The 12,468-nt window shown below is 34.7% G+C and overlaps 1 protein-coding gene across 1 annotated transcript; it reads right to left on the bottom strand.

Annotated features, from left to right (window-relative positions):
- Positions 1-6,955: 6,955 nt before the first annotated feature.
- LOC108994944 (laccase-4-like) lies at positions 6,956-9,980 on the bottom strand. Its single transcript, XM_018970384.2, has 6 exons — positions 9,808-9,980; positions 9,246-9,397; positions 8,892-9,136; positions 8,602-8,730; positions 7,582-8,508; positions 6,956-7,410 (listed from the first exon to the last, which is right to left on the bottom strand). Exons 1-6 carry the CDS (start codon positions 9,892-9,894, stop codon positions 7,280-7,282), a joined length of 1,671 nt encoding a protein of 556 aa, XP_018825929.2. The 5' UTR covers positions 9,895-9,980; the 3' UTR covers positions 6,956-7,279.
- Between the last annotated feature and the right edge of the window lie 2,488 nt (positions 9,981-12,468).

Here is a 12,468-nt window from a genome sequence, read left to right as displayed (position 1 = left end):
TGCTTGAATTCTGCTTGAATATCAATTTTCTAGATAAAGCGTCTTTGTTGAAGAGGTGTACCCACTTTATTTTCCTTCCCTAACTTATATTTCACCACAAACTTGTACCCCAAAATCTTTGTAATCCATCTTTGTTAAGGAGGTGTACCCACTTTTTGCTCCAGCAGGTATTTGAGACTTTGCTGATTTGTTTGCACCTTAAAGGTATGCCCAAGAAGGTAAGATCTCCACTTTTTAACTACTAGAACCAGTGCCATTTATTCCTTTTCATAGGTAGATAAAGGTAGAGTCTTTCCATGGATTGCTCTACTCATATAAGCAATTGGTCTACTTTGTTGCACTAAAACAACCCTAACTCTAACACCAGAGGCATCACATTGAATAGTAAAAGGAATAAAAAATTTGGTAAAGCTAGAATAGTAGGATTAATCACAGTATGTTTAAGGTCATGAAAGACTTGTTTTGCTGGCTCGGACCTGTGGAAAGAGTCTTTTCTTAAGAGGGTTGTCAAAGGGACAGGTATGAGTCTGTATCCCTTAATAAATATCCTATAATAGCCTGTTAGGCCTAGGAAACCTCTTAGGGGTTTTAAGCTGGTTGGGAACAGCCAATCAAGCATAGCTTCAATCTTTGTAGGGTCGACTTTAACCCCTTCCTTAAAAATTAAATGACCAAGGCATTCTATTTCAGCACATCCAAAACAATACTTGAATGTTTTTTGCATAAAGTTGGTGCTGTTACAAAATATCTAAAACAATTTTTAAATATTGTACATGGTCAGATAAAGTTCTACTATAGACCAATATGTCGTTGAAAAACATAAGGACAAATTTTCGTAAGTATGGTTTAAAAATAACATTGATAAAACTTTGGAAGATAGCTGGAGCATTGGTAAGCCCAAAGGGCATTACCAAAAATTCATAATGGTCTTCATGAATTCTAAAGGTTGTTTTAGAAATATCTATAGGATTGAACCTAATTTGATAATAACTGGACCGTAGATCAAGTTTGCTAAAAATAGTTGACCCATGAAGCTCATCTAAGAGTTTATCAACTATGGGAATGAGAAATTTTGCCTTGATGGTGTCTTTATTAAGAGCCCTATAATCAACACCAAGTCTCCAGCTTCCATCTTGCTTTCTCATAAGCAAAACATGAGAGGAGAAGGGTCTTTGGCTTGGCCTAATGATCCCTGATTCTAACGTATCATGAACCAATTTTTCTATTTCAATTTCTTGGAAGTAAGGATATCTGTATGGCCAACACTTACTGGTCTAGTTCCTGGTTGTAACACAATGTGGTGATCTTGGTCTCGGATAGGGGACAGTCCTTTTGGTTCTAGGAACACACTAGTATATTGATTTAATAGGTTCTGAATTAGTGGTTCATCTAAAGATTGTAAGAACATTGTTTGCGCGGGTTCAATTAATTGAAGGACTAAACCTTTGTGATTTTTCCTAATCAACTTACTAAAATTTTCTCCTTCTACTAAAGAAATGCAAGTTGATGTGATACCTTGCAGACAACGGCTTTGCCCCAACACAAAAAAAACCATTTGAAGCCTTTCAAAATCTCATAGTATTGGACCCAATGTTCGCAACCACTAAATCCCTAGCACAACATCACATCTCCCAAGAGTTAGAATATAAAACTATGTGGTGTAAGAGTTACCCTTTATATGGAGAGCTACACTAGCACAGCTTCCTTTACTTTGAATAGTCTAACCATTAGCAATCTTAATTGAGATGCCCTCGGTTGATTTAACTTGCAGCTGGGTTTTCCTAAGAACTTATGGGTCCACGAAGTTATGTGTGCCCCCAGTGTCCAGTAAAATAACCACCCTACGCCCATGTATCCTTCTCATTAATCTCATGGTCTTTAGGTTGGGTGATCTTGCAAGAGGATGAATAGATCTTCCTGGCTCCAGTTCCACAATAGTTAGCTTTGTTGTTGATTTGCTGGTATTGCCACTTATCACTTCAGCCTTAGGTTCCTCGATCTTGTGTTCTTAGGGCAAATTTGGGGAGTGAGATGAGAATTTTGTGTTTTGTTTTGAAGTTTAAAATATTATGTTTTAATATTATTATTATTATGAGATTTGAAAAATGTGTATTGAGATTTGAAAAAGTTGAATTGTTTATTATATTTTGTATGAGGATCTGAAAAAGGTGTAATGATGAGATGAGATGAGATGAGATGAGATGAGATGAGAATTTTGTGTTTTGTCTTGTGTCCCAAGCATGCCCTTAATCATCACTAAGACCATCACATTCCATGATAAACAACCGAGTCGATTTGCATCTATGGCCTGGAGCGCACTTATCATCACAATTGTAACATAGTCCTCTATCACGTCTCTCCTTCATTTGGCCGGGCTGGTGATAACCGTTGGACAGGTACAATAGCACGATTTTCCTTAGGACTTGGGGGCACAATAGCCAATCTGTTTGGACCGTTAGGCCCCTGCCCAATTTGAGCCATTCTCTTCAAAGCTACTACATTCTCTTCCTGCATTTTAGCCAAGCCAAATGCCACATGTAATTTTTTAGGGTTCAACATACGTACCATGAAACGAATGTCCTCCCGAAGTCTAATTAGGAAACAACTGAGTTTGTAAAGCTCAGCTAATCCTCTAAGTTGATTAAAAAAGGTCTCAATTTGACTTTTATAGTTCTCCACTGTCACAAGTCGCTAAGGGCTTCCATTGGATCCTCATACGCCAAAGAGCTGAATCAAGTCTAGAATGCTTGCACAAATCTTTCCCAACTGGTGATACTTCCAAAGGCTTCAAGTTCTTGGAACCACACCAAAGCTTTTCCTTCCATATGGAAGGATGCCAAGAGGACCCGATGATGCAGATTGTTTTGATGGTACTCAAAAAATTGATTTGCACGATAGACCCATCCATTAGGATCGTCCCCATCGGATTTCAGAAAGTCCAAGCGCACAGCTCGCGGTTAAATTCCTCCATGTTCTTCAAAAAGTGGATTAACTACCTGTTGACTAGAGCCTTTTGGTCTGTCGATACCTTGTTTCCCAACAGTGTCTACTAAGGTCTTCATGTTAGATGCCACTAACTGAAGTTCTCTTGCTAAGCCATCAACGCCATGCTAGAGAGAATTCTGATTTTGCTGGTAAAGTTCCTGGTTTTGTTTGACAGCAGCCAAGGACTCCGCCAATTGGGAATAACGTGTACCTATACCCTCGGCCATAAGATGCTTGGTTTTGAATACCAATTGTTAAGATCACAGTTAAAGAATTAGATTAATTTGAGGAAATCCAACCCTCCAAGATTTAATTGTTTCAAATTTTTGGATGGATTTTCATTAATCACTATAACTTCAATACAACGAGAATTAACAACTTGACCAGACTTACAAGACTCTACTACAACCAACATGCTTACTGGACTTAATAATGGAAATAACAGATAGACCTATTCAATGGTTGAAATATTGGGCCATGAATCAGCTCACGTAATAACAAAAACAAACTTTTAAAGGGAAACCAAAAGACAAGTCAGACTGAACTAGACTTTACTCAACTGAAACAAATAAGACTCCCCCAGCAACCTAGGCCTAGGCCTGATCATCAACCCATAAGCCCACGTACATAACAAGATTCAGTATAACTGAAGTAATTTCAAGCGTTACGGTTGGCGGCTTTAAACTCATCAGTTGAAGTCGGCACTGGAAATACTTGGGTCTCCTTGCAATAGTTATGAGAGAGAGAGATAGAGAGTGAGTGAAACGGTGTGTTCCACTAAAGCCCAAACGATGTATTTCTTCCAGCGCCAATGCTTGCTTCTTCAACGTTGAGGCAAGTGTTGGCGCTAGAAGAAATACATCGTTTGGGCTTTAGTGGAACACACCGTTTCACTCTCTCTCTCTCGTTGGGTTGGGCTTGGATATTACATTGGCAGTTTAGACATTAATCATATGGTTTATCCTTTGAAAAATGCTAATTGAATCAATAAAAATGACCAATTAAATTTTTAATATTTTTATACTTAATAATTAAGAAAGTGATTATTATTGAATTGATATTTTTTATTTTGTAAAAATATTTAAAACTGTGTAAAAAATAATTAAAAGAAAAGAGGAAAAAAAATTAAAAAGTGCATTTGCACTCATCGGTCCACTTCTTCGATTAAATTATCGGTCTTAGTAGCACGATCCTTATCCTTTTACTAGGTCAATCATGTGGGATTCGGCCAGTGATGATTTGAAACATTGAAAATCTTGAAGGATGATTTAGCCAAATTTATCCTTCTACTAAACAAAATTAATAATAATAATAATCTGAATTAAAAATGAACAATTTATTAATGAAATAAAAATTGACAAGATTTCATAATAGCAACAATAATAGAATTATGGTAATATTTTAAAATAATTAAATAAATCAAAAATTAATTTACGGCTTAATTTAGAATCTATATGCTACAAACCTCCCCCATAAAAGAAATCTCGTCTTCCAGACGAAACTTACCCCAATCAAAATAGATAGGGATATTTATCCCTCATGATTCCCTTTTGTTTTCAAGTTGCTTCTCTATCAGTGTGGTGACTCTATAGTACATTGACAATTTGAATAGTTTTGTTTTGTACGAATTGGGCCTTCTACACTAATATTCTCACTAGAAACTCTTTATAGGTGAGGTCATCTTGAATCTGATCTGGCTCGTACTCCAATACAGTCATATTTTTGGAGCATAAAGATATGGAAGACATTATGAATATGCAATAATTGAGGAGCATGGAAGTGCTAGACTATACACTACAGCTCCATCCTATTATTTCCAAGATCTCAAAAGGACCTATATATCTCGGTTCAACTTTTCATTTTTACCAAATCTCATTATCCCTTTTAGCGATACAACCTTTAAGAATACTTTGTTCTCTACCTCAAATTCTAATTTTTGCTCTATTGGTTTACATATTTCTTTTGTCGCTCTTGCACAATTGCAAGTTTCTTTCTAATAACTAAGATTTTCTCGTACATGTCCTGTATAATTTCTTGTCTCAATATCCTCTGCTCTCCTACTCTAACCCAGTAGAGGGCGATCTATACTTCCGTCTATAAAGAACCTCATATGGCTTCATATTCAGAAAAAAAATATGTTAAAAGAAAGAGATAATATATCTTAATTAGTGTAATATGGTAACACCGCGCGCCATATTCTCCTCGCAAATTCACATCATTCTCCTCAAAATTTAAACCATTAATGAATACAAAGACCAACAAGTAATATGATTTCATATCACAAGAAAGAAATGAGTAAAGAATATGTACAAACTCTTCTATACAATTCTTCAATAAATATTATTATTTTTTAAGTTTTTATTGATTTTGATGGGTTTAATTTAAAAAAAAAATTATTATAGAGTTATATAAAAGTTGTAAAACATGAGTTATGTTTGTGTACTTCTCCAGAACCCATATGCTTGCGTATTGTTTCTAGAACTTCACAATCTGTTGTCTATGAACGCAGGCTAACATGCATGTCGACTAGTAGTTAAGGATCCCTGACGTGGTATAATTTTAATGGTCAAATCCTAATAAAGATAAAAGATTGTAATTTCTTAATGATTTAGGGGCTTTCATATGCTCGACTCAAGAAATTAAGAGTTTTTTGGAATGACAGATTCTCTCAATTCATTTCACCTTATTTTATTTTATTATTATAATTTTTTCGATTTCTTATATAAAATATAATAAATAATTTAATTTTTTTTAAATTTTAAAATAAAAATAATATTTTAATAATATTTTATTTAATTTTTATCTTTCATTTCGTCTCAACTCACTATTTAAAATTCCCTTAAGTACTGTATTTTGAAGGTAATATAAAGTATTTCATTTGAGCTTTGTAACTTATCATCTCTACATACTATATACATCATATTTATTTTTATTTTTTATTTTTATTTTGGTTTTATTATTTAATTTAATTTAATTCTTCTACTTATTATTCATATATCATATATTTGATAATCGAAAAAAAATATATAATATGTAATATATGAAAATAATGAATAAAATTTTTCTTATCGTTTATGTGATAGTACTTCCGGGAGAAGCCTGCTTCTCAACCGATTGAGAGGCTGAAAATTATATAGTCATGGATAAATTTAAAATTATATCTTATTATTCAAAACTATCCTCATTTATTAATTTACGTACGTACCCTCCAAACTGTATATTATATGTCGAATGGGCCTCGTATTATTCCTTTATTGAGAGAAATTGCATGGGCTCTCTATATAATTACTCATAGACTTAGGTTGCGTTTGGATGTTGAAGTGAGTTGAGTTGAGATGATAAAATATTGTTAGAATATTATTTTTTAATATTATTATTATTTTAAGATTTGAAAAAGTTGAATTGTTTATTATATTTTATGTTAAAATTTGAAAAAGTTGTAATGATGAGTTGAGATGAGTTGAGAGATGTTTGTCATCCATCGTAACGTTATTATTGGGAGATATACTTGATGTCTACATCCATCGTACAAGTCTCCACAATATATTATTAAATAATAATAATAATAATAACGTTACGTATCACATTCTTATCTGAATTTTATTTTACTATATAAAATTTTTTCATATTTTATTTTATTTAATAAAAATTCAAAGTTTTTTGGATACTCGTGTGGAAAGAATTTGGAACGAGAGTGTAATATGTATAGTTTTTTTTATAAAAAAAAAAGAGAAATTCTATTTATAATCTCTAAATAAAGATTATATGTGTAAACCGTTTATTAAATAAAAAAAATATCATTTTGATCAAAATATTATTGTAATTTTAAAAAAATTTAAAGATAAAATTAACTAAACTTATAATGCAAGCTCCAAAATAAAGACTATATAGCATTACTCTAAAGAAAAAACTAATAATTAAGTGACCTACCAAAATATTTTTGAAATGTTTATAAGATAAAAATATAATATTGGACATACAAACTGCAATATATTTTACTTCTCTGACAAAAAAAAAAAAAAAAAGTACATTTTACATCGATCCTACCACAAACAAAAGGCATATTGTATCCCCACAACAAAAATGCTCGAGCATTTTATTCAAACATACGCAAAAACAAATTCCATTTACTCTAAAACCAATATTTGAACCTTTGATCTAACTTGTTTATTAACTATCACTGTAGTTCTTCCTCTTCTTCGTCCTGTTATATATCTCTCATGTATTATCTTCCAACTTTTTCTTGTTGGAGATTTCTCTACTCGTAATGTTATAAACCTCAAGCGTGCATAGCTTAGCATTTTGGAAGATCACTTGGAGGAGGAAGAAGTGACTGATTAGGACCTTTGCCATTGTCCACCAAGAATGCCATCTTAAGCCCCCATGTTGTGTGCACTTCCAAATGACAATGCATGAACCAAACTCCTACAATCGTACAAAGGATGAAAACATGTTTAAGTTAACAAGCTATAGTGAGAAGGTAAAAGGAAACTAATGAGAAAAAACTATCTTCAAACCAATAAATGCGAAAAAAATGGAAGAAATAGTGTAAGCTGTCAGAACTTAAAACTGTCATGCCCTGACTCAACGTGGTACCTGGATTATCTGCACGAAATCGGATTGCTACCCATCCACCAGTTGGCACACCAATGGTGTTCCTCTCAACAGGATCAACCAGGTTAAATTTTTTAGGATCTGTCTTTGGGTTATAATTCCCAAGTCCCCTACCAACGGCAAAGAAATTAAACCCATGAAGATGTACTGGATGGTTCTCAGGGGCAATGATACCAGTGTCTTGCATGACAAGTTCAACTGTGGAGTTGTAAGGTAACCTATAAACTTTTGTGCCATTTGTGGTCTGTAAGCTTGATGGTGGAGTGCCAGTATAGTTAAACAGATGTGGCGGGTTACCAGGAAAATTGGTGGTGAACACCCCACGAATGTTGAAGTAATGTGCTTGAAGTAGGGCAGTGGTGGGCATGACAAATGTGACATTGTTGATACTGGCCACCACCCGGCTTCCATTACCGGCTTTGCATGTCGGACATGGGTTGATTCCTAGCCCCACGGTGAAGAAAAGTTTACGATCAACTTTCAATGGTACCTTGGCGGGGTATTTTTTCGAATTAAGGCTTCGTAGAGAATTTATGAACTTGTTTGCAACTGCAGTGGCGTTTTGTGGAGGTGGAGTAGTAAGAGTTGTTGAGGCACTAGCAAGTGTGCCTGAATAGTGCAAAGTGGCTGTTGCAGTGAGGTTATCGACGGCGATGGGCGAATCCATGAATGGAGAAGCAGCTACCAAGTACTTGCCAGAGTTTCGATTAGCCGTTATAAGAGCATTAGTGGTTTGGCCAGGGGCAATCACTATTGTGTCAAGCTTCACTGGTTTCACGTAGGTAGCATCCACTTCTACAACGGTGAGCTGGTGCCCAGCAATTTTGAAGAAAAGCTCCTCATTGAGCGCAGCGTTGATTATGCGTAGCAAGTAGGTCTTACCATTTTGCACTGGCAGCTTGAACCCACCTACAAATGATAAAGAAAAGTTGGCCAAAAGCTTTTACAACTAATCATATATACAACAAGTTTCATGAATATCTTTATTATATATGTACGTACCTTGTGAGGAACAGTTGGGAACTGGCCCTGGATGGCCGTTAATGGTATGAGCGTCCGAGACGTTTGGTGCTAATCCTCCCTTAAGAGCCTGGTTGATCACAGCTTCGGTATTCGATTTCCACCATTCAGCTGCAATTCATATATATATATATATATATATATATATATATATATATATATTCATGCTCTTATAAGTGTCGTGAATTAAAAGTTATTTGTACCGGGGCATCATATTATAATATTGTTAACAAAGCTAGCTGGAAATGGATGTTATTTTTAATTATCCACACCTAATACAACAACGATTTCCTTGTGGGGTTTCGGGAAGGGATATGGCACACCAAGCTTAGGCAAGATGACCAAGGCACCATGGACCGTCGCCCTTAGCCAAAGAATATGTGCATGCCAGAGAAGTGTGCCCCTTTGGCCAGTTATGGTGAAATTGTACACGTAACTTTGCCCTGGCTGGATTGGACATTGAGTAATATATGCTGGACCATCTGACCACCCTGTTCGGAGTTGCCTAATACCATGCCTGCAAAAATTAAAAAAAAATCAAATCAAATATGTAATCAAGATTTGGATCTCTACAGGAATTTGAGTAATATAAAGTACTGGCGAATTAAGTAGATAGTTTAATTTACCAGTGGATGGTGACATTGTATTTGACATGGTTGACGACCTTCACAAGCACATTGTCATCTTCCCTAGCATAAAGGGTTGGTCCAGGGAACTGCCCATTTACTGTCACAATGGGCTTTGTCGAACACAGTTTGGTGGAATTCTTCATCACCACCTAATTCACATGAGGTTAATTAACCAGAATTAGCATAGGAGTCAACGTACAATTTAGATATATATTTTGCAACATTAAAAGATCAATTTCCTGATCAAGTTGGTGTTAGATCAAATTAAGTGGGATGTATTACTAATGCGCGTACTAGCTGTGGTTAATGTGGTAACAACTAGAAGGTGGGTGTACCTTCCATGTACTTATTTTGACTTTTATTTTCTTTAATTAGGTGATGATCATAGGATTGATCATGTGTAATTAATCATGATGATAGACTAATTTTCCATTCAAATGAAGTGAAACGTGACAAGATTAACGTAACAGTACCTGATGAAATATTATCTATCAAAACATGAATGATAAATCTATTCAGAATGAGGGAAGAAGAAGAATTAATCAATCTAGCTACTTACATTGAACTTGTAGTGGCGAACCCTGCACTCTATGAAGGCTGGAAAAAGGCACACCAAAAGAACAAGAACTCGAACCCAAGAATCCATTTTTCTCACACTGAACTTTCAGTATGTAGTGCTCGATCTCAAATATCAAACGTACAGCTTGTTGATTTGTCCTGGTCTTGCTTGCTTTCTAGCTGGTTGCAGTCATATTGGAAGATCACTGGCCAACGCACGCTTATAAAGGGAGAGGAGGGGGCCGGGGATAGAGGTATTGCTAGCTACCATGTCGTTTTTGCGTCATAAGGTGAACTTAGGGCGATTCTTGATTAACAAGATAGACAGCTAGAGAGACAGACAAGTGACTGCAACCTATTGATATCGTGCATGTTACATAAAGTTGTTGTTTTTTAATGGACTATCTATTAATAATATTGTGGTTTTGGATATAAGGTTGTTATGCCCGTCAGCATTAAGGTTGTTATATATGCTGCTTAATTCCATTTCACATGTCCTTTTCATCGCCCCCCCTTCCACCCCAAATTTAATGCTCACTTTATTATATGAAATACAAATAATATATAATTCGATGAATTACTACAACTATATATAGATTAGAAAAGAATTCATGTACACCTTCCCATCACTTGTTCATGTACTTTATCATTTTCCCATCTCCAAAAATATTATTTGAATCTCTTTCTTGCAGTTGGTTTGTAGCTTATCGTATAGTAGCTAGGTAGGGCCGGAGGATATATGCCATAAGGTACAGATGAAAAGGAGGGTTGGTGCCATTTTTTTTTATCTTTAGATGAGTTTTATTTTGTAATCTTAATAATTTATATTAGATGCTTGGGTATAAAATGAAAAGTAGTAGTATATATACATTAATTATCTGTTATGGTTATGAATATCAATTATCAAAATCATGATGTTATCATTAATATAGCTATTAATTAAGGATATGATTGATATAACTTATTCGTATTAGATATGTATTTTTGCAAATCAAACTATGTCATAGTGTCATTGTGCTCGTATCCTATTATGTTGATGGATAATTGTCCATCAACATTGAATTTATTATTTAAAAATTTTGCATTGATCTAGGGATTGGTAGACAATACTATATCATTACATAATAATGAAAACCCAACGAGGATATACTATACAAAATCATTCTTAAAATAATGATGTCGCCCCATGATATTTATATTTAAAAGGCCCATGTGAGAGTCAAGGGATTGGACCCATATGACAAAGTTGGGATGGATTTAAGAAAACAAGATGAGAGTACATATACTCCTGTACAATCTTCGGATCACTCAAAGTTCTTTGAAATGTAGTTATCCTCTTGATTTAAGCCCATTGTCCTCCAAAAGTATTTTGAAAAATGTATTTTTCTTTTAGCTTTCTATTCTCTTAATTTTCTTAAAATAAATTTACAAAAGTAAATTTTCTTGTTCCAAAAATTAAATAAACCCCATTGTCCTCCCAAGATTTATTTGAAAAAGAGCATTTTCTTCTCAACTCTTTCATATCCATGAATTTTAATATTTTATCCATTTTTCCTTGATTGCCTTTTAATGAGATTGATAATAAAGTTTATGAGAAAATCTGGAGACCAGCCCATCTAGTTATTTTAGAAAACCAGTCCTCCAATTAAAATATGACATGTCAATATGTTAGCACCATTATTATGCATCCTACTACACCTGAACAACACACTCCATTCCCCCTAAACCCCTTTCTTCATATTCGAACCCACACCTCGACGGAACAACAGTGGACACAAACTGTGCCCAAAAGCCTGTGGTACTCCTAAATTGCCTTGAAGTGTTATCCAACCTTTTTGCCACCTACAACATAATGCAAGCTACTTCATCTTCCCATCAAATATAATTTAAACGTGGTAGAACACATCATGCAGGTCAGATTATCTACTGGAATTTATTGATTCTGATTTATTGACATTTTTAAAACCGTACTTCTCAAAACAAAACAATGATTGTTTATGCGAGTACAATTACACATTATCCAAAGAATGTTAAAAGAAAATAAAAAAAAAATCTAAATGATATAAAAAGAATGATTAAAAGAAATTTATATTGATACATTCTCTGAGCTACCAAATGGCGCACAGTTGAACTTTAGTGTTGATAAGAAAATCCAGGAAAAAGAACTTGAGCGAGCTTTGCCTTTTCGGCCTCACCGTTCTGCGACGAAATTTCAGAAGCCTTAACAGTGAATGAGAGATTTGGTCGCCTATGGTTGGGAGCGGCATAAGAAGGCGCAGGAAAAAAAGAGGTTGGAAGGTTTTGGAGGAAGCAAAGTGGGGAAGGGGAAGGAAACGAAATCAGCTGCTTTCCTTCTTAATCTCCTTCAACTTTAGAATTAGTGCCTGGTCGGGATCCTTTGCAAGCCCCAATGGATAGAAAGGACCACTTGGTTGAAGCTTGTCCTCCAAATCCTTCCACGAAAAGAACACAACAAGCTTACACAACTGTTATCTTTTAAGCATGATACATAAAGTCTAGGTTCAGAGGCCTGGTAAAGCTTTTTAAGCTACTTCTACAATTACGCGGCGGTTGCACAATTCACGATTACAAATATCTTTTCTCATAAATTAATAGACCATACTTTTTTTTTTCAATTTATTAATGTCACTAATACTTAAGA

This window comes from Juglans regia, chromosome 3 (genome assembly GCF_001411555.2).
Source record: "Juglans regia cultivar Chandler chromosome 3, Walnut 2.0, whole genome shotgun sequence".
In the NCBI taxonomy this organism is placed as follows: Eukaryota; Viridiplantae; Streptophyta; class Magnoliopsida; order Fagales; family Juglandaceae; genus Juglans; species Juglans regia.
The sequence above is the reverse complement of the archived record's forward strand: the minus strand, read 5'-3'. Positions and strand labels throughout refer to the sequence as shown.

What these genes read in the sequence shown, in the direction of transcription:
- LOC108994944 (XM_018970384.2), bottom strand. Translation starts at nt 9,894, where the DNA reads ATGGATTCTTGGGTTCGAGTTCTTGTTCTTTTGGTGTGCCTTTTTCCA. An exon ending in TACAATGTCACCATCCACTG is followed by an intron (nt 9,137 to 9,245) that starts GTAAATTAAACT and finishes TAATTTTTGCAG; the next exon opens with GCATGGTATTAGGCAACTCC. An exon ending in TCCCAACTGTTCCTCACAAG is followed by an intron (nt 8,509 to 8,601) that starts GTACGTACATAT and finishes TATCATTTGTAG; the next exon opens with GTGGGTTCAAGCTGCCAGTG.